The 21,619-nt window shown below is 39.3% G+C and overlaps 3 protein-coding genes across 3 annotated transcripts; 1 reads left to right on the forward strand and 2 right to left on the reverse strand.

Moving 5' to 3' along the window:
- On the forward strand, positions 1-3,136 carry BT1 (BTB and TAZ domain protein 1). The gene is made up of 5 exons (XM_089148168.1): positions 1-264; positions 507-640; positions 1,013-1,316; positions 1,414-1,730; positions 2,489-3,136. Exons 1-5 carry the CDS (start codon positions 79-81, stop codon positions 2,640-2,642), a joined length of 1,095 nt encoding a protein of 364 aa, XP_089004294.1. The 5' UTR covers positions 1-78; the 3' UTR covers positions 2,643-3,136.
- Positions 3,137-11,127: 7,991 nt separating this feature from the next.
- On the reverse strand, positions 11,128-14,434 carry LOC149020117 (protein terminal ear1 homolog). Its single transcript, XM_089146871.1, has 5 exons — positions 13,390-14,434; positions 12,480-13,005; positions 12,186-12,305; positions 11,938-12,079; positions 11,128-11,860 (listed from the first exon to the last, which is right to left on the reverse strand). Exons 1-5 carry the CDS (start codon positions 14,111-14,113, stop codon positions 11,474-11,476), a joined length of 1,899 nt encoding a protein of 632 aa, XP_089002997.1. The 5' UTR covers positions 14,114-14,434; the 3' UTR covers positions 11,128-11,473.
- Positions 14,435-17,233: 2,799 nt separating this feature from the next.
- On the reverse strand, positions 17,234-18,515 carry LOC149020118 (vignain-like). Its single transcript, XM_089146872.1, has 4 exons — positions 18,134-18,515; positions 17,790-18,022; positions 17,579-17,722; positions 17,234-17,482 (listed from the first exon to the last, which is right to left on the reverse strand). The coding sequence occupies exons 1-4, from the start codon at positions 18,513-18,515 to the stop codon at positions 17,234-17,236; spliced, it is 1,008 nt and encodes a 335-aa protein (XP_089002998.1).
- Between the last annotated feature and the right edge of the window lie 3,104 nt (positions 18,516-21,619).

Here is a 21,619-nt window from a genome sequence, read left to right on the forward strand (position 1 = left end):
GTCTCATACATGCAAATGAGCAAAGAGCAGCAGAGCTGAAGAACTGAAGAACTCTTTTTCTCTCAACTGTCTCTGTCAATGGAAGGCATTCAAACTACGACGATCTCCACGGTCAAATCGCCGCCGGCTGACTCTTTTTCATGTTATCATTGTGCGTCGTTTCCCGGAAAGGATCCAAGTTCTGGAGAAGATTCAGTTTCAGAAGATGATGTTCGAATTCTAACTTCAGGTGGATTAAGAATTCCTGCGCACGCTAGTGTTCTGGTGAGCTCTCCCAAATCTTGATGAATTTCCTGCTGATTCGATTTACTTACTAAAAAGTGGAACATAAACCAACTTCCATTTTCTTACATTACGATTTTATAGTCCAACCTAATTTGTTGTTATTGATTTGTGTATCGATTCGATTGTTCACTGAATGTGATCAAAGATCGGAAGAGCAATTTCGTTTCTTCTAAATGGATTACTGTTCTGATGTGATTTTGTTTTGTGTCCTGGAATTGTAGGCTTCGGTTTCGTCTGTATTGGCGAATATCTTAAATCGACCACAAAAGAATCAGAGCTCCGAGAAGATCGTCCCCATACTAGGAGTTCCTTGCGAAGCGGTGCTCACCTTTGTTCGTTATCTCTATTCTTCCAGGTTAGTAACCTCTGCGCATCTCTGTTTCCTTCAGACTACCTGAGAAAATCGCTTGGCTAATACTCATGCTATACCTACCGGGATCAGATCTACATGTTAGGATTGGATAAAATATTAGATCCTTCACTTGATTCTTAGTTCTCATGTTAAAAAAATGCTAAACCAACCGACCTCTTTCCCTTGGCTTTCCACCTGCCCCTGTCCAACGGATAATTTAACAAAAGGAAAAAAAAAAAAAAAATTAGAGGTTCTCCTTGAATCTCTTCCGTATTTAAATCCGATTCTAAAAGCATTCTCGACTAAACTGTTTGATTTTAACCTAAAACGCTTCTAATTAACGACATCATGGAAATTCGCCTGACTTTATGGCAGATGCTCCGAGGAAGAAATGGACAAGTACGGGATTCACCTACTGACTCTGTCGCACGTCTTCTCCATATGGCAGCTAAAGCTGATTTGCTCCCGCGGGTTAGCCGCGCGTTTGACAACATACAACGTGGTGGACATGCTTCAGTTGGCCAGACTCTGTGACGCGCCGGATCTTTACCTCAAATGCATGAAGCTGGTCTCCAAGGACTTGAAAACCATCGAGAAGACGGAAGCTTGGAAGTTCTTGCAAGAACATGATCCCTGGCTTGAACTCGAGATCCTGCAATACCTTGAAGAAACTGAATCGGTAAGGAACGAATTCAACCTAGGACCGGCGTACTGTATTGGGGCTTCAGTAATAGTTCATTTATTTATTAAATCTTGGTTAAAATGATAAATTTCAGAGGAAGAAACAGAGGAGCAAGGAGAAGGAGGCGCTGAGTTTGTATCTGCAGCTAAGCGAAGCGATGGAGTGTTTGGAACATATATGCACAGAGGGGTGTACCAGTGTGGGACCTTATGACAAGGAGCTGAGCATGAACAAGGTTCCCTGCCAGAAGTTCTCAACGTGCCAGGGACTGCAGCTCTTGATTCGCCATTTCGCCACGTGCAGTAGAAGGGTCCGTGGTGGTTGCAGCCGGTGCCGGCGGATGTCGCAGCTCTTCCTACTCCATTCCTGCATCTGCGACCAATCTGATAGCTGCAAGGTTCCTCTTTGCAGGTGTGTATAATCTAAAGCCATCAGATTTTACATTTTGTTTCTTGGGTTGGTTTTGTTTATATTCAGAAAGCAGCAGAACAGAAAGACGAATGATATAACGATATTAATCGTTACTTTTGTTGAGATTAAAGATGAATCATTTGTGTAAGAATGTAAAGCTGAATTGTAGGTTTAGTCTTGTGAACTACCTTCAGCTGGTTCAGAGTATCTGGGGATATAATAGTCAATTTTGCCAAGCACTGAAGCAGATATCCCCACGTTTTGTGATAGATTACTCTGAACGGAGGCCTAAACACCACCACCAGTCACCACCCGCACTAGCAATAAAGCTAACTACCAAATGGACCAGACGGGGAGACAACTAAAGGAAGAAAGGAAGAGACGGATGCTTTCCGCCCCCATCCACTAATGGAACTATCTTTAGAATATTAAGTTAAGAGTCAAGAGTCGAGATGTATCTTGCTCATTATTTGGCTCCCAACCCTTCCCCAGAAAAGCATTCGAAAACTTCAAAATAAGAATAGGTATTTTGCTCGCTTTCAATTTATTAATGGGAAATTTATATCGGGGTGGGAACAATCTGAACTACTTTTGGCCACAATATATACATGATTTACTATTTTCGTTTTTATTTGTTCTGATTCAATGATTTTCCTACCTTGCCCACAAAACAGATCTTTCGTTTTATTGCATGGGTCCCTTGCCCTTGTCCTTTTCGTTTATTTGTTCTGATTCAATGATTTTCTTTGTTTTGACAGGCAAAGCCAACAGAAAGCCCAATTAAGAAGAAAGGGTGATGATGCAAGGTGGAAACTACTTGTGAGGAAAGTCTTGGCGGCCAAAGTTATGTCTTCTTTGAGGTTACCCAACCCCATCAGGAAGGACCTGGAACCAACAAAACTACAAGAGTAGGAGAAGAACCCCCATGGCCCATGGATGATGACGAAAATCTTCGTAGTAAATAGTAATACAAGGCGAGATATTACCAAATGAGGGTCATAATCAATGGCAGGTGAAGAAATTTTTGGTCAACTCTAGATTAGGAAAAAAAAACCTTTTTTCAATTGCACATGTGTTGAAAACCCAGTTCCTTCAAATATTGTATCAAATCACAAAGTACTATAATATATGTATCAAATTTGTAAATGTAGAACATGATTGTTGACGGATTAGCGGTTTAATTCTTTTTTCCAGAATCCCTCAGTTTCAATGTTAGAGTCCAAATAACGAAGAGAGATTGGTTGATAAGCACATCAATTAGAGAAATGCTTAAACAAAGCAGGTAAAGAAACAACAAGAATACCAAGATAAAATAAAAATAGTCACTGATGTTAATTAATGAGATTAGTCTGAACACGGCACCAAAGAAAACGTCAAAAAACGGGGACCAATGGGTGGTGCTTGGACAAAGAAAAGGGACCCAAAAATAGGGACTGGGGAGGCGGCCACGATTGCCTGAATTTCAATGTTAATGTGCAGCATGTGTAAATTTCAATCGTGCATTTTGAAAGTGTTGTAAACTAAAATAAACAGTTGAGATCGAAATTTTCATCAAGATTTGTCTTCACTGTCCGCAGTCTAGTGTTGCACATTAAAGGATTGAAACTCACCGATAATGATAGATATACATCGAATGTAATTAAGGTAGGGATTGCCATTCCACAATGTGGCGCCTTAAGTTTGAACGTATAGGTGGAAATAGAAGTTGTAATGAATGAACCATCCTTCCAGGGTTGAAAAAAAAAAATTAGAAATATCGATCCATCGATGAGTTTGAATCCTTGAGATAAAGGGAGAATTTGTAATTATTGGGTTAACTTAACGAACCTAAGAACCACTAGTTTCAACGTGATAAATGCATGGGGTATTTTCTCCTTGAATCATGGCAGAATTTAGGGGATTTTTATCAGCTCCAGTTTGTGTCAGCTCCAGTTTCCTCATGTTCACCTTTAGATTGTCGACATGTGTATTATTCCAATCTTATGGTAAAAATTCAACCAACAACTTAACCATCTCTACTGTCCTACGATTTCTTTCACTCTCATCTCTTTCATGATTCATCTTCAACACCAGCACAGATTGTTCTGAAAAAAAGAAGAAAAAAAAAAAACCACTTCATTCGCAATCGCGTGCAGCTGCTCTCCCTCTCCTGCTTTCTATTTTTTCAAATGAGTCTTTCATCTTCATACTTCATCATTTCTTTTGTTTCTCTTAAACAATATTAAGAAAAAATTCATGGCTTTGGAAGCTAATTTTTCTTTCAAGTTCACGGCGATCAACATTCTTTCACCTTATAAACCACCCAAGAATGTCCTTACCTTTTCCCTGCATTATGAAAGACTAGGAAAAGAGAAATTGAAAAGAAATAAAGAGAAGAAATTCAGGAGGAAGACAACTAAGTCCAAGAAAACAAAAAACAGAGTTTGATCTGTTGAAGTAGGGGCATTCGTATAAGGTTTAAAAAAGAAAAAAGAAAAAAATCAAAAGATCTGAGGGCAAAAATGAATGGATCCTTGAAGATTTCATGTTCTACAAGTTCTTCTTTCATCTGAGATCGGAGGACAAAAATGAATGGATTCTTGAAGATTTCACGTTCTACAAGTTCTTCTTTCATCTGAGATCGGAGGACAAAAATGAATGGATTCTTGAAGATTTCACGTTCTACAAGTTCTTCTTTCATCTGTTTCCTTTTCCTTCTTTTTTTCTTTAAAGATCGAAGCCTCAAACGAGGAGGGAGTTCGGGCTCAAAAGAAAAAGATTATTAAGAAGAAGATGATATGTGCAAGAAAACAAAAACACGATTTGGAGTTGCAGGGCATTGGCGATTGAAGACGAAGATGAAGAAACAAAAACAGCCTCGTTGAAGACGAAGAAACAAGAGATAACCTTTAGAAGAGGTTAAGTTGTTGGTTGAATTTTTACCATAAGATTGAAATAATACACATGTCGACAATCTAAAGGTGAACATGAGGAAACTCGAGCTGACATAAACTGGAGCTGATAAACCATAGGATTAGAATATGAGACGTGTTCATCATCCGACGGTGCACTGGATGGAATGGCAGAGCAGGTCGGGATCAAAATCGGGGTCAAATGCCGGAGAATATTGCAGTTGAGAAAGAGATACCATATAAAAATAAAATAAGACAGAATCCCAAAGGTGACCATATAAAAGCTTCCCTAAAGATGTAATCGTGGTGTGCTTTAAAACGAATAATAAAAAAAGGAGAAAGAGAGAAAAAATAAACATAAATATAGAAATAGTGAGAAAATACATACTTGGTGGAGAAGATTTAGAAACCAACTTTAAAGTTGAACTTTCTATAGGTTTCCTAAGCATTAAGCATGTGAAGAAAAAGGAGAAACAAATAAAAAAAAGAAAGAGGAGATATTAATGGAGAGGAATTTTAGAGATTGAGGAGTTAGTTATTGAAATTCAATTGCCTCTTCCTAAAAGTAGTATTTTTGTTTAATTGTTGAGAATGTCAATTATACGTGCTATCCTTAACTTTAAATACCATATCCAATATTTGGGGGTTATATTTCACATGAAAAAAAAACCAAGTTTTAGAAAAAAATAATTGAATATGATTTATTTGATAATGCTTAATTCATGTGCTCAACAACAGTGGATCATAATGGTATGTTTCATTTTTTTCTTCAAATAATGAAAAGAAGGTAAAAAAATCAATTACTTTTATTTAAGTTGGAAACTTTTACAAAAGAAAAAAAAAAAATAGAAGCTAATGCGTTCAGTGAAGGACATTCATTGGCAAAGTGAGAAACACATGGGCCTTCCAATGCAAGAAACATGAGAATGAGACTATAAAAGCAAAACATATAATGAAACAATATTCCCATAGATCGATTGTTCAAATAAACAAATTTAGTCAAAGAGCAGGTCCCCCTGGACAAACTTTCTGTATGCACAAGGAAACCTGCTTTCGATTAGAAACGTTTAAAAGCAAAAGCAAAAGCAAGATGAGTGCATATGAGTACTGTAAGTTGGCATCGAAGGAATTTTGCATTTAGGAAACAAAAATTATCCTTTGCATGACCTACCTAATGGCAAGTGGTGGTCTTTTTTATGGTTCTAGGTGTTTGTGGCCTGTGAACTCTACCTGGCTCCTGAATTTGCTGTCCCAGGAGTTGGGCGCGCTTCGTCTGAATAAGGTGTGGTTTACCCAAAAAAAATATGTAGATTTTTGAATCAATTATGCTTTTTTTTTTTTTTTGCCAAATTTAATTTCTTTTTTTTTTTTTTTACATTTTTTTTATGAGGTTCATCTGGGCCAGCTTGCGCGCACCACGTTTACATCCTCAAATTAATGCCGCCGAATGGGTGTGAACCCAAGACCTCCCAGTGGGAGGTAGAGTCTTTAACCGCTTTACTAACCCATCATTGGCTAATCAATTATGCTGGAGGAAGAGGGATAGCTCCAAGGCAATATGAATGTTATGGTCTGATGCAACTTCGATATTGGGCCCAATTGGGTCTAATTTACACCGGGCTAAATGGTTTTTTGGGCTTTTCGCCTGGATATGTAGAGCCCAACATACCCTTCACTGGGCCTTGGGCTTCAAGACAATGACAATTTTGTTCCAGTGTCATCTTTTTATTTCTCTGTTACTGGGCCATGCCATGCTTCATTAAATCAAGGTGTAAAACTTAAAATCAAGGTGTTAGAAACCCAGATTCGGATCGGCTCAAATATTTTCCAAACCCTTGTTTCTGGAAGGGAATCAACCAAGTCAAATCGACAGAAATTGGGATCAGTAATCGGATTGTCCGGGCAATCCAATTCTAAAATTAAAAACACGGGTGGTCATTGTTGGTCCCTCTTCCTCTCTCTCATTTTCCTACACACACAGCATAAGGTCTCTGTCCCAGCTTCCCAAGGTCAGGTAGACATGTTTTCCAAGGATCACTTGTATCAATACAAGCAGTTTAATATAATACCACTACGGTAACAGCGGCCAGCCGTGTGGCCTGAAAAGACCCAATCAGATTGCTCGCATGCTGCGTGTTTTTATGCTGTTGTTGGCGTCGGGTTTCCTTCCCCTCTCAGACGCACACAACATATTTGACTAAATGCCGCACCCAGTGACAAGAACAAGAAACCAAGTTAAAAGCAGACTTGGAACACTTCATACTCGTATTCAATTCAAGCCAGGGTGAGAGAACTGAGAGGAGATCAAAGCCCAAATCATACATACTTTTCTCGATGAGCACGAAGCTTTTACTTGGAAAAGACAAATCTCATTAGGATCTTTAAAAGTATTATATTTTCAATGACTGAGAAGAAGATGAAGTGAGGTGATGAGGTGATGGGCTGGAAATGGTGATTGTACAGTTTGTCGGCCTCATCGTTGATGCGTATCGCGAGGAAAACAACAACAGCAGCATTACTGATGACACCAGCATTTAATGCCCGTGCGGTGACACAGTGCCTAAATCTTAAATGGGCTTGAGCTCTCTCTCGATGCTTGTTCCAATGCTAGCTGCCGGACTTTTAAGAATTAACCATTTCTTTAACGACTCATTTTAAGCAAAACGAATTAGTCTAACAAAACGTACAAAATTTGGCTGCAACCCGAGTTGCAGTCATATTCCTGTTACTTTGATTATATAAATATATATATGGTTTCCGATTGACACAAAAATTGATATGCTATGGAATTTGATATCACTACATTAGTGGTACACTATCAGATGAATCTGTCTGTCTGTCTTTGATATCATTAAAAGTGGATTAGTTTGAATTTACTACTACTTAGTCCATGTTGTTTTGTTGGTATAGCATTGATATCAGCAATGTACAAAACTCATATTTATACAACATTGGAAAACATTACATTTTTAGTAGACCATTATCATATGCATCAATATAAAATCTAATAAGATATCTTAAAAAATCATAGAATCTAAAAAAGTACTTATAAACATTAGTGGAGCAGGAATATGGTCGTCGATCGCAACTGAATTTCAGAGTTAAATAATAAAGTAAAATATGAACACATAAATTTTAACCATTCCTGTAAACATCTAAATTTTAACCATTCCTGTACCATTATCACCTCAAATCAGGAGGGGAACTGGCTAGGCTCTACTATTGCTGGAGTTGGGATCACCAGCCTCGCCGATTTAAAACCAAAACACCCTCTGCTCTCTTTCACTTCTGGGCTTTGGGCTCTGGCCTCTGAGTGTGAAATAGTGACCAAGGAATGACTACACAGTGATTCTACAATTGTGAAATATAAAACTAGGGGGAATTACCAAAACAGAAAATGAGAAAGAAAGAGAAGGGAAACAAACCACTACAATTTACACTTACCGGGCAAAATATATAAGTCAAAGTTACAAAAGTTTCTCTAAAAATGCAACCTTCTCACCATTTTCAGATCTCTTCACCTGCAACTGCAACTGGGTCTACCACCCGCACAGTTGACAGTTCATGTATCGGGAGTCGTATCCATAACGGCCATTTCCGATATGATGTTTCGGCTTTGGTAACGTCAGATTGTGTGCGACGAAGAGATCTTGCACTCATAACTCATAAAGGCCTCGATGCGGTGCGTATCGTGGCCATGATTCAACTGAACGATATTTAAAAAAAGCTGTCACGTCACAGAAAACCAAACCGCATTCCAGGGTCCCACTGAACAGCTAGGGTTACTCTGCAACGCTACTATAGGTCGTAGGGACCAGGAAGAAGTCTAGTTCAGGACCTACCATCATGATCATCCATGGCGTTACTACGCATGTCATCTTCATGTTCATGTCGCAGTTGCACATGCCACATAGAGTCATAGACGACCCAAAATAGATAAGCGACGGAGCAAGAAAGCACGCAGGGAGGAGTTTCGTTTCGTAGTTGACGACGACGACATCTCCCTCCTTCTATCTGTGTCCACAGTCAAACTTCTTCATCGTACACCTGTTTACTGAGTCAGCAAATCAACGGTGGAGGATACCGAGACACGTGTCATTAGCACTGTCCTATGTGGCAGAAAAGTCCAAGACTCAAGTGGTCCAACGAAGTTATCCATCCAAACGAAAACTCATAAATGTGAGTTGGAATTCCGATTCCGAGAAAAAAGAAAAACCTGTTACGTACCAAAAGTGTGGTATTGAAAAGACTCTTTTGGAACTCGGGACTCGGGCAAGTGGAGCCTAGATTTGGTAAAAATTTCCTAGTTAGTTAGCCTGGCAAAAGAGCAAGGAGGAGTCCGAGTCCTTCCCTCCTTTCTGTCGTAGATATGACCATTAACATTTTGAGGGGTAAATCTGGAAATTAACTTACATTATCAAGGCGGTGGCACTTGCTTACTTTCGCAATATTCTTGTCGTTTCCTAGTTTCCCTCCCTGAAGTCCTGCAATAGGTTACTATGTTAATAAGATTGGCTTGTCCTTCCTTCCCCCCCCCCCAACACCAACACTCACTCTTTCCTAATGGCTAATGGCCTATTGCTATGTACCGAGATCAGATTGGAAACTGCTTCTCAATTTGAGGATTTCTTGTACTTCTTCTTGTGTTCCAGCAACAGAAAACAGAGAAATTGAATTATTTGTGGCTCTGTGCTTGTTTTTGTCTTTATATATAGTTTGGTCTAGATCTGTGGAAACGGAAGCCCTTGGCATGCATGAATCAAAACAAAACACCCCATCAAGCTTCCTGGTTTCAGAAGATAAAATAGACCTTTCATAGTTTGTTTAATCTGTCCACATTAGCTTCCCTGAAAAACTTGGAACACCGGGCCACCCAGCATTCAGCATTCAGCATTCAGCATTCAGCATTCAGCATTGGTGTTGTAGTAGTAAAACAAAGATTGGAGTCAACGTAGGGAGGGGCTTGTCTCGCGACTTCCCACATGAAAGGTCACTCACTCACTCACTCAAACACCACCTTATGAACCAAAGCTATTCCTTCCTTTCAAAATCCTGATTCAACATCAGAATCAACGAGCTGCAACCCTGCAACCCAATGAATGCAAAGTGGAGATATTCTTCACCCACAGGATGCTATTCTTGTGCCACGGGCAGGGCCGGTATTAGGCTTTATGTCAGCAATGACTATTGGACTACCATCCCCCACAATCATATAGGCGCTACCCGCGTACCACGGGCAGCCTTATAACAGCGTTGGACGATGAGGGCACGGTCACTTTTTTGTTTTTGTTTTTGGGGGTTGAATCGAGATCCCAGCGTTGGAGCATATTTGGTTATCAGGATCAAAGGATTTCAAATTCACGAATCAAAGATTTATACCTATTTGATTGTAAAATATTTCTGAATTTATTTTTTTTTAACCCAAAAACGTTAAATAAGCTATTCTTGGGTATGGGGTGATATCGATGAATTTCATCCTAAACATAAAGTAGATGAAACTTGCAGATTCCATGCTAAGTAATCTGACACAACACTATGAATTCCAATACATTTGAGGGTAACCAAACTGTTGTGGTTGCCATTCAATGCATGGCTGAATTCCAATACATTTGAGGGTAGCCAAACTGTTGTGGTCGCCATTCAATGCATGGCTGTTCGACCACTTCTGGATAGATGGTCCAACCATGTTCAAAGATATTCGAATCAATTGAATCGTGAGCGGCTTGTGAATGATAGTAATGTGCCTTGCTAGGTACACATGTGCAACATAACTAACCTCCTTAAAAATTGCTCTTAGTGTCTAAGTCCAACTCTACCATCATAATACGACTGAAACACTCTCCATCAATAGATAAAATTGAATTCTTCCCCTTACAAGTAAAAGAGCAATTATAGAGTTCAAGTCGAACTCAATCTCTGCATTGCCATAGTAACTTTAATTTTTCAAACCCTCATCAATGGTCATGTATGCATTCTTGAATCATTCTGACCGGCAAGTTGCTTTTTTCATCTAAAATCAGATATTGGATAACTTGATCATCAAAGGCATTAGTCGGTCAAACATGTTCTTGTAGGTAAAATTAATCACGAAGGCAGGATTTTACAGCAATAAAAACAACTAATTTTTTTGAAACATGAATTCATAGATATGAAATCCTATGAATTCTTGTTTAGTTGAATTCATGTAACCAAACAAGCCTTTCCTACCAGTAATCATAACCATTTCGAAGACAATTATGACATTTCAAAACGCAGGTTCACGACTGTAATCCCTTCTTTTGCATTCTATGCTGGCCGTTTCTAATTTCTTCTCTTGGTCTCTATATACAATGATATGATACATTCTCTTAATTTAAGCTCTAATCTCAAGAGGGTTTTTTTCTTTCTTCTTTCGATTTATGAATCCCTAACTTGTAAGTTATGGCAGCACAAAAAGTGGCGAATCTTATCAAAAAAACTGAAATATTTTACAATGAATTTTACCCCAATGCAGTACTTGATTTCTCTTGTTATGTGTTGTTATTCCTTTGTGTCTGATGATCCACCTAATATCAATGTGAACTTACGCCTAAAAAGATTTAAACATGCATTTAAGAAAAAAATAAAAAGACAAACTAGCAAGATATACTATATAATTCTAATCTAAAGCTATCACTAATACTCGATATTTCTAAGTCGCATTCCCTGAGTTACAACTTACAAGATATAGAGTGAGAGAGGATACAAATGGAGGAACGGGTGGGCATTGGGGATCTGAGCCAGAGCTAAACATGCTTATTTTAATGGCAAAGATGCGCCGTTCCGTTCTCAGCTCACAAAGCATCCAATCACCCCAAGCGGCGGCGATGTATACTACACAACCACCGCAGCTGCAACACCAGAGGTGGCGTTGTTCGAAATGGAGTTGCAGAGAAAATGCGAAAGCCGAGGCTGGTGATCTTCACACCCATGCTCGCCATCGCCATTGCCATTGCCAACCCCATCATCATTATGTTCGTCATTGCCAACCCCATCATCAAATTTACCACTGCAATCTTCATTACCATCATTCGTATCTATATCATTCGTCAGCTTCCTCACAAACGTCTTGCAAATTATGGGCCTAGGCAAGCCCCTGATTGTAAGAGGTTCCGTCAACTGCTTCCCATCTCGTGCCGGTGCAAACATCACCGGCAAGTACTCACCAATCTCACAAGCGAACTGCGAGTTCCTAAAGTGCTCCTTCAAAGCCTCCAAACCCTAAATACCCAAAAGAAGAAAAAGTCATACGAATGAACGAACCCAACAAGAAAGTACCCAAAAAAAAAAAACCATACCTGTAATCTCGCATAAGTGACTTCACATATTTTCTTGGAGTTGAAAACCTCCCATGGTTGCATATGGAAGAACTTGTAAAGCCTCAGTGTCGCCTGGGGAGACGTAAAGTTCACGAACCCGTAGCCAACATTACATTTGTTGCTATTAAACAAAAACGAGAGATAAGAGAACGTTAATAACACTCTTTTTCTTTCATAGCAGAAGACAACAAGAGTGAACACCAAAAGGAGAAGAGATATAAGATTACTTGAAATCGATAGGGAGGTAAACAAAATCGTAGGAAGACAAGGGCTGAGCATCGCCGTCGGCAATCAATTCGTTGCAGTTCACACAGTGGTTGTCCAGCAAGTTCAAGAGCATTTTCTGACTGCAACACGGCAACTCCAGATTATAATAAAATATCCAGAAAAACAGACAAACAAAATGCAAGACATCATCGAAAAAAATAGATTCATCTCTCCCAAGGAAACTACGGAAGAACCAGATTTAATAAAAATAATAGACTTCGAAGAATGAGCAACAAAATGGCAAACTGAACTACCTGTATTTGTTGGGGATATTCTTGATCATTATGGTGGTTCTGGTATCCTTAATATCCGATTCCGCAAAGGCATCTTCTCTGATCAAGAAATGAGCATCAGACTTCTTATGTCTTCCTTTCCATGACCGATTCCCAGCAATTGTCTGAGAAACGAAACCTTTGGCATCTGTTGTTCTTCCATGATCTGATTTCTTATTGTACCCAACATTACCTGTGTAACTGTACTTTTCCGACAAACATATGGGCTGAGAAAGATTGCTTGCAACTGAATCTGAGGAGAAGCGACCCATGAATCTTCGAGGCGGTTTTGAACATGGGTACTTCGCAAATTTCATATTATAGTTGTTTCGGCTGTTGATACCAGGGCTGTTGATACCAGGACGACAGAATTCAATTACTACACGTTTCCCATTAATTAACTCCCCTTGCATCTTTGAACGAGCCTTAGCAGCATCTCTGATATCAAAGAACTCCACCAACCGTTGGTTCCTCTTCAATGGAGACTCCCTAAGTTTCTTCACGGGACCTGGAAACAATTGTACAAACATAAGTTGTAGAGCAGATAGGAGTTTAGTTCTTTAATGCATGCAGAACCCAAAATTTAACTATCCTAAATTAAGCTCCAGTCAAACTGATCTTTTACTGCCAAAAAGAAAAACTAAATCAGTCTCAGAAAATGCTAGTAATCACATAGCATTCGAAGATCAGTTTTATGATTACCAGAAATTCTTTTCATTTAAAACTGCTCATTGGAATTTTCCTCTCGAAAACTTAAATTTTCACGTTCAGAAAACGCAATAAACAAATAAAAATAAAAATATAGAAAAACCATACAGAGAAACCCAGATTAAACCCAGCAACAGAAAAACGAAGAAAAAGTGTGGGAGGAGGTTATTAAAATAGTTCATACCGAAATCTTCGAAAATTGCCTTTAGCCTGCCAGAAGAGACCTCCGGATCCAAATTAAAAACAATGAGTGTTCCTTGATTATGGTCGTCATTTGTAGGTAAACTAAACTCCGCCCAGATAGCCCGGCCAGCTAGAAGTCCCGCCGACGGTGACGGCAATGGTGGTGGAGCAAAATTTTCTAAACCAAAAGACAAATTAGTCTGATGGTTATGGCTATGCAAAGCCTCATAATATTGTCTCACCCTTCTCTGGTGCTGCAAGTGCTGCTCTCTTATCCCAATCCACGCCTCTTGTGCGTGTCTCAGATCATAGAAGTGAACAGTGACAATCCCTTCATGTAACCTCTCCATCTGCACCGACTTGACCTCCCCAAACACTTCCAATTCTCTACGAACCAGCGTTTCACTCACCACCGTCCCCACAGAACTCAGAATCAAACCTCTAGTGGGTGTCGGTGAAGGCGGCGGCAGCGTTACAGGCTGTGGTGGAGGCATATGAACTGGGAGCGACTGGTGTGGTGGAGGCATATGAACTACCGCACTATAGAAACCTAGCTTTCTAGTAGATGGATATGAAGCAGAAAAGGAGAAGGGATAGTAGATATGAGATGGTCGATGAGTAGAAACCTGATTCGGCGGTGGTGGTGATAAAGAGATTCTGGGTCTGAATTCCTGCGCATCAGGATCCAGGTGCCCAGAAAACTTAAGAAGTCGATTTTCCTCCATGGATAAAAGAAAGGTTTGTTCACTTACTTACAGGAGAGAAAACAACAACTCAAAAAGAGGAGAGACTCCAGATTTTCTTTGAGCACATACTATGACCTAAAAATGAAATCTCTCTTATCTTGTCAAAGAAGATTTCACGGCGACCACATTAATGCATAGAAAATCTTGTCGGCGCAAGCAAGAGTCCCTTCAATCCTCCATTCCTGCGTGCGTAACTACTGCGTATCTTATTCTTCCAAGAGAGGACTACTCCTAAAAACTTCAAACCTCCTCTCAGAATTCCAAGGCTATGAGTCTCAACCAGAAACGGATATCCCTAAAAACCTGGTGTTTCGACTTCTCAAGTCTCAACTTGGAGCCGATTTCGCTGGAAATATGGTTCAGATTCTATTAAATTACAAAAGTAACCTTCGAAGTATCACACACAAATCGATCAGAAACCGTACACGCGGGCGGCTCAGTTGAGAAGATATGTTACATGTTTGAAACTTGAAACGTTAAAAACACTATACCCAACCCCAAAAAAAAAAAAAAAAAATTACTAACACCATAATATAATAGATCCACACATAGACGAGGGTAGTTACGGTAATAAACATCAAAGGTTGGTTTGTTTACTTGAGAGACCATGTATGACACATGTATCTTACTGTACTCTTTTTTTTTTTTTTGGTAAAACTATCTCACTGTACTTTTTTTTTTTTTTTTTTTTTGGTAATCTATCTCACTGTACTTGCTTGCTTTTCGGATTGAGCCTTTCAGGATTTTCCTTCCCCCAACTGCTATAGTGCCATGATGATGCCCTGATGGGTACTGACTCGACACAGCATGACCATCAACGCTTCAGCCTTCAAGAGTAATCGGCTAAAGCCCAAATCTCTGCCTTCTCCATCCAAACCTTTTTTGTGTTTTATTATCATTAGTTCATTACTACCGAAAAAAATAAAAATAAAAGCAGGCCTGCCTTATTTTTAAGCTTAATACATAGGGAGAGAGTATTACTATTACATATATGAGAATCTTTAATCTCTTCACTCAAAAGTACATATCAGTCATTATTGACTTTAAGATAAATTTTTTTATGATGAAAAATCCTGTATGAGATAGATAGTTAGAGAGTATATATTTTTTTTGGTAATTGAAATGCTTCTACAAGCTAACTGATTTGGATGTCAGATTGGCCATCAAATTTTTTATATTATTATTATTATTATTATTTTAAGTAATAAAATTTCTTGAGACTGCACAAGATCCCTTGTCAAAGGTTCAGGAGGAAAATGTGAAGTATGTACATGCCATATGCCATATGCCATATGCCATACATAGAACACAGAGAACACAGGTTACCCCACTCTCAGACAAATTTTCTACCCAAATAAAAATGCACAAAATATTTAAAAAGGTAACCATCAATTGATACCATATGTCATTGGACTCAACTTCCCTCTCCTCTGCTCATCCCCTGCTCCCGCCTTTTGTTTTTTCTTCTATCTTCTCTGCTCCTCTTCCCGTCTTTGTTACCCTCTTTCCCCAGCCCCGCTTCATTAACCAGATCTAGGGTTTCCCCTTAGATCTGTTTGGTTGCAGTACTTTGTGTTTTTGTTTTTTGTTTTTGTTTCTCCCTCCTCGGTTCCGGTTCTTTGGTCCCAGACAACTCCAACTCCGGTACAGTTCTTCCCGGCGGGCCGCGGGCGCGGCCCCCCCCCCGCTCGGGGGGTGTTCCCCTTGTGGGTGTTTTCCCCGGGGGGTGTGTTTGTTCGGGTTTTGTGGCGCCTTTTGGGCCCCCCTCCGCCCCTGCTTGCCCGGCCTTTGGTGTTATTAAGTTGCAAATATTGATGATATATAGTCATATATATGCATACAAAAATTATACCATATGCATATGGTGCTCTGCTCTACAAGCATCTGCATTGAATATTGATAAGTGGGTACACAACTAATGTAACGAACTGCAGATCTAGGTAAAGTTCGTTATACCGATTAATTGGTCTTCAACAAAAGTTTTTGTCATTTGTTATCACAACAAAAATAAAGGCGATAAAAGTGATAATAATTTGTAATCTAATCAATCATTTTAGGCTTGTTGCATCAATTACCATTTCAGTTTGCCAAAACCAACATGAATGAAAGTGGTGAAATAGTAAATCCCGCTTTTTATCAATGGTGTTTCATATTTTGCATTTCCAATTTTGATTGGGTTCAATTTAAGGCCCAGCCCAGTTAACATTATTATTGAAAATTGAAACCCCAGCGTAGCCCATGAGCTTTGAACCTTCTCTATGTCACCCAAAAAAAAAGAATTTCTCCGGTGACCACTTTCCTCCCTTTTCAGGTTGATATTTGTACTTAATTATATTATATAAAGTAATCCTCCATGTTTTGTTAGAGGTGGCTTCCCAAACCCATGACCCACAATTATTAATTTGGGTGGAGACAAAGAATGAAAGGGACCATCCAAACTTGCCTCCTCCCCCCTGGTTACCGGGATATATGCTGCTACCCACTAACTTTGGTTGGGGAAGGAATAGTGGGCTTGATGACTTTAATAATACAAAAACAAAAATAGAATCCGAGGCACATAAATAAGACAATGGTTTAGTGGGCCCCTGCCTTCATCATTAGTTGGGCAGATCGCACTGGGCCCATTTGGGAATCTGTGGCCCTTTGTCGGATCCTGTTATGGGGAATGAATGAATCGTCACCATCCGTTAACATGCTGGCCAGTTCCCTAGTCCTTACCTCACCAGAGAGACCGGGGACAAAAGTATTCAAATGACAAATATATATAAAACTTTAAAATCGAATGCGGCTCAACCCCTATTGGACTGGGCTGGGTTCGAGGTTTTTGTTATATTTGTAAGATTGGCCCAATATTGCTTTTAGGACAAACCCGGCCCGGCCCGTGTCGGCCCATTGACACCCATGAAAATGATTAATTACCTTTCATAGAGATTACATTAGGGGGGGGGGGGGAGGGGGGGGTGGGGTGGGGGGGGGCGGGGCTTTGTCACGGCGGCCCCCGGGGCCTTGCCCCCAGACCAACCAATACTATTTCTTTCTCCCAAATACTCAAGAGAGAAAGGCATGTAAATGTCTAAAATATGATGAGATGATTCTTCCTTAAAGTTCGTCCTTGGGGTCTTGGGCATTTGGGGAAGTTTTGATTGGGAAAGAAGCTTGCATTGCGATACCACAAAGTCCATGACTGGCCTTGATGCCACGCTGCATTCTAATGTAACCTTCTTCTCCCCAGTCTTCACCCCATGAGTTTCTCACGATCCAATACTTGGTTCTATCAGCAGTGGTTCCATATCCCACAATCACCACTCCATGATCTAGCTCTGTTCCACAAGGTCCAGTGAACACTCCCTGTTCATGCATCGTGCCGAGTATTGATCAGTTGACATGATTTACTACTGTTTCTTCGTCTTGAATTCTAGTTTTAGGTGATGATTGATTACTTACCTCGGAGTAGAATTGAAAGGGATGACCACTGGCTTGAATGGCTACAGAAACAGGTTGGTTTGCTACTGCTTTCAATAGGGCAGCCTCATTGTTGGATGGAACATCTTGATGTCCATCAATTGTCACCAAAGCACCACCATCCAACTGCAAAATTAGAAAAATTAAGTTTGAGAACCCAAACTAGAATTTTGATTTGCTGAGAAATATCTACCTTTGATGCATCACAGGTACCATCCTTGGCCATGTAGGGATATTTTTCTTCTGTGGTAAGCCCTCCACTTGATTTAATAAACTCAAATGCATAATCCATGAGTCCTCCACTACAGCCTGAATTCTCAGTGCTACAGTCTATCAATTGTTGTTCAGACAGTGAGACGAGCTTCCTTGTCTTGATCTGATTTATGCCCTCAACAGCAGCAACAGTTGAAAAGGCCCAACAACTTCCTGTTACAATATTTGCATAACATGAAAATAATTTAGTATCATAATCCATCAATTGGTCAAGTGGTGAAAGACCCACAATACAAAATAAGAAAACTGTAATTAAATGCTTACCACATTTGCCTTGATTCTTGACACTATTGACAGCACCTTTAGCCCTCCAATCAATAGAAGAAGGGACTCTTTGGAAGTTTTCATAGATGAAGCCATCAACCGCACGAGAACGTCCTCGTAGCATGCTATAGTGACTCACTTTAGAGCCTGCATAGGTGCTGGTGAATTCTTGGTTGGTCATATCTGCAAATTTGTTGAGCTTCAATTTGTAAGGATTGTCTAGTTTGTTGAATTCATGAATGTACTTGACATTCTCTTTGAATACATTGAAACGTATTTGTTTCTCTGAAAGGTCTCGAGAAACAGTGTGATGACTCCTCCACTTCTCATATAAGCTCCAAAGACTGTCTTCCCTCTCCAAATCCTTTTCTGTGAAGTCCATGCACTGGGCCAGACTCAGAAGTATATGTTTCAACTTTATTTTTCTTAGAAACTTTGTGATAATGAGTAGCTAGTTCTTTTCTTGGGATGTAGATGAACCATGCTAATTTCATTAATTTGATTGTTCTATCTCTTCTAGCTGATTGTGTTTGAGTTTCTGGCCAAGATGTTCTATAACCTAGCGAACTAAGCGTGCTAAGCTTCCGAAAGACGATAGTCTTGCGAAGATAGGCATATCTAGGAAGAACATCCCTAATTTGCTTTGAAGTGTAGAGTTATATCGGTTAGGAAAAGCATTGTGGGATTCAAATCCCAAAGACCTTCACATATTCATGCTAATCGTTTTACATTAGTTAATGTATTTAATTTAAATTTAGTTTTGTTAAATTCAATCTTAGCAACTTAGGCCTTTTAGTTCCCCATAGTTCGACTCGTACTTTCTTCGTTTATGATTAGTATAGATTTTATTTTTGATTAGTAGTGGTAGTATTCCCTACCGTCACATGGGTGACCCGGGTTCGATCCTGGCAACGGCGCCATTTAAAAAAAAAAAAAAACAAAACAAAATTTGATCGTGTCGCTAACTAATCAAAAATAATATCCTATACTAATCTAGCAAGCGTAAAAGTAATGGGCCGAACTATGGGGAACTAAAAGGTTAAGTTACTAAGATTGAATTTAACAAAACTAAATTTAAACTAAATCTATTAACTAATGTAAAACGTTAACTCGTGAATATGTGAAGATCTTTGGGATTTCGAATCCCCAATGCTTTTCCCTAATCGATATAACTCTAAGCACTTCAAAGCAAATTAGGGATGGTCTTCCTAGATATGCTCCATCTTCGCAAGACTATCGTCCGTGGAAGCTTGGCACGCTTTTAGTTGCTTGAGCTATAGAACATCTTTGGCCAAACTCAACACAATCAACTAGAAGAGATAGAACAATCAAATTAATGAAATTAGCATGGTTTATCTACATCCCAAAGAAAAGGAACTAGCTACTCATTATCACAAAGTTCCTAAGAAAAAACCAGATGAAACATAGGGGGAAGAGAGAGAGAGAGAGAGAGAGAGAGAGAGAGAGAGAGAGAGAGAGAGAGAGAGATGTGGTCTTCTTCTTCAGCCATGAGAGAGATGAGAGCCGCATTCAGCCGTCTTCTTCTCTCGTGGTTGGCTTCTTTATGTCTCCCATACACGAATCCTCTTTACCCGTCGATTTGACCTTTTATCTTTCGGAATTTGGAAAAAACTCAAAAACTGGAAAGTTGTATATATTTTCAATATCGCTCCATATCATCTTGGAATCATCAAAATCCAAGCTCATACGAGAGAGATATTCCCAAAATACTAAAGGCAGGGTCTCTGCTTACCTCCGATTTTCAGATTTATTACCAATTTTGTTCCTTAGACTCCACCTATTTCCAATTTGGCTAAGATCTCACTTTTCATGATTTCTGAGCAGCAAGATTGGAATGCCATGATTTAAAAATCCACCAATATCAATATTTGCCAACTTTACCCATATTATCTCTAATATCAAAAAATCTCCTTATTCCCTAAAATATACAAAAATACTCAATTAGATCTCTTTAATTAAATGGGTGTGGGGAATTAAATCAAATAAATAATGGTAAATGCATGCTTACCAAATACCCCACACTTGAGTGTTTGTTAGTCCTTGAGCAAAACAAAAAAAATAAAAACTAATATTGGAAAATAAAAGAAAGAAAAACCTAACTCACTTTCGTAGGAATCACGGTTGCACTTAGCATGTGCAACAAGCCTTTAAACCCTATGTTACCTAAGTGGATGAGTTATGTTCTCATGAGTGTTTGCAAAAGAGAATATACACACAAAATTCTTAAGTGCTCTTCTAATTATTTTGGCGTATTAATAGTAGAAAAAGATAGATTCCAAGACAAGACACGCCACTAAAGATTAAAGTGAATATAGGGGCACCCCCACACATAAGCTCTTACACCCTCTCCGAGTCTAGCTCTAGGCAAACAATTCCACCTATAGGTTCTTCTTATATTCAGTCTACCAGTTCACCCCTCGGATAAGACTAAACTATGTACCAAATAATACCAAGAACCTCGAGATCCCAGCAATATTGACCTTCTTAGACATTTCACCTTTATAAGCACATTAATTCACTTCTTTCTTTAATGGTCAGTTCTAGTCCATGCAATGTCTTGCCTCTTTAGCTTTCTAGATGGCCTATGTAACGAGTGTTGGGTCAGCCGCCTCAAGCCAGATGGCTTTTAGGGACTAGGGTGTAGAATACCCCTCGAACTTACTCTCTGGCCAACTAGGCTACAGGCAAGCCCGGACCAAAGATACACCCAACTGTTTGACCCAGCTAGCATGATGTTAGTGACACCGAGACCCGGTTACTAAGAAGGAGGTCTAACCTTTAAACTTCAGCATTTTTTTTTTTTTTCTTTTTTCACATTATACGCCAATTCACTTCACATTTAAATAGTCTAAAATCGGTCTCAACTTGTCACCATAAGCACAAGGCAATACAAGATAACTAGATGGTCAAACCTTTTTGGACTACCCGGAATTCCTATTTTCCGACATTCAACCTCGGTCTCAAAATGTAAAACCCATTACTATTCTCTCAAGAGGGGTGTTCATTACATCGATGGGATTTCTAAAACACTTAAACTCTCATTTTGTATCTAAGCAAGGAATTAAAACATTTATCTTGCCAAAGCGAGAAAAAATTGGGCACTTTTTATCTTTGTGACAATGCTCTACCAACTATCAACAAGTCTTACTTGAGTTGACACCTATACTTAAATTATAAATGACCTCGCTGCATATGATATATAAAAAAATGATAAAAGCAAATAGATGAAAGATTTACCCTGATGTTTGAAATCATGATATAGAGCACACGCAACAGTAAAACCTAACAACAAACAAAGAAAAGAGAAGAAAAAGAACAAGAAAGAAATTCAAACAAATGGTTGCCTCCCATAAAGCGTCAAGTTTAGTGTCTTCACCAGAGTCATGAAGAAGCACCCAATGGAGGTGGAAGTCAATCTAAATGTGAATGGTGACTGCCCAAAGAAGTGGAAGAGTCCAACAATGT

Source organism: Hakea prostrata, chromosome 3 (assembly GCF_041222555.1).
Source record: "Hakea prostrata isolate BN-2017 chromosome 3, UWA_Hpros_2, whole genome shotgun sequence".
NCBI classification, from domain to species: domain Eukaryota; kingdom Viridiplantae; phylum Streptophyta; class Magnoliopsida; order Proteales; family Proteaceae; genus Hakea; species Hakea prostrata.

Excerpts from the sequence above, each read along its gene's own strand:
- BT1 (XM_089148168.1), top strand. The coding sequence starts at position 79 with ATGGAAGGCATTCAAACTACGACGATCTCCACGGTCAAATCGCCGCCG. Across the intron at positions 1,317-1,413 it reads ACCTTGAAGAAACTGAATCG|AGGAAGAAACAGAGGAGCAA; the intron begins GTAAGGAACGAA and ends GATAAATTTCAG. Across the intron at positions 1,731-2,488 it reads TGCAAGGTTCCTCTTTGCAG|GCAAAGCCAACAGAAAGCCC; the intron begins GTGTGTATAATC and ends TTGTTTTGACAG.
- LOC149020117 (XM_089146871.1), bottom strand. The coding sequence starts at position 14,113 with ATGGAGGAAAATCGACTTCTTAAGTTTTCTGGGCACCTGGATCCTGAT. Across the intron at positions 12,080-12,185 it reads TACCTCCCTATCGATTTCAA|CAACAAATGTAATGTTGGCT; the intron begins GTAATCTTATAT and ends TTTGTTTAATAG. Across the intron at positions 11,861-11,937 it reads TCACTTATGCGAGATTACAG|GGTTTGGAGGCTTTGAAGGA; the intron begins GTATGGTTTTTT and ends TTGGGTATTTAG.
- LOC149020118 (XM_089146872.1), bottom strand. The coding sequence starts at position 18,515 with ATGGACTTCACAGAAAAGGATTTGGAGAGGGAAGACAGTCTTTGGAGC. Across the intron at positions 18,023-18,133 it reads CAAGAATCAAGGCAAATGTG|GAAGTTGTTGGGCCTTTTCA; the intron begins GTAAGCATTTAA and ends ATATTGTAACAG. Across the intron at positions 17,483-17,578 it reads CCTTTCAATTCTACTCCGAG|GGAGTGTTCACTGGACCTTG; the intron begins GTAAGTAATCAA and ends ATGCATGAACAG.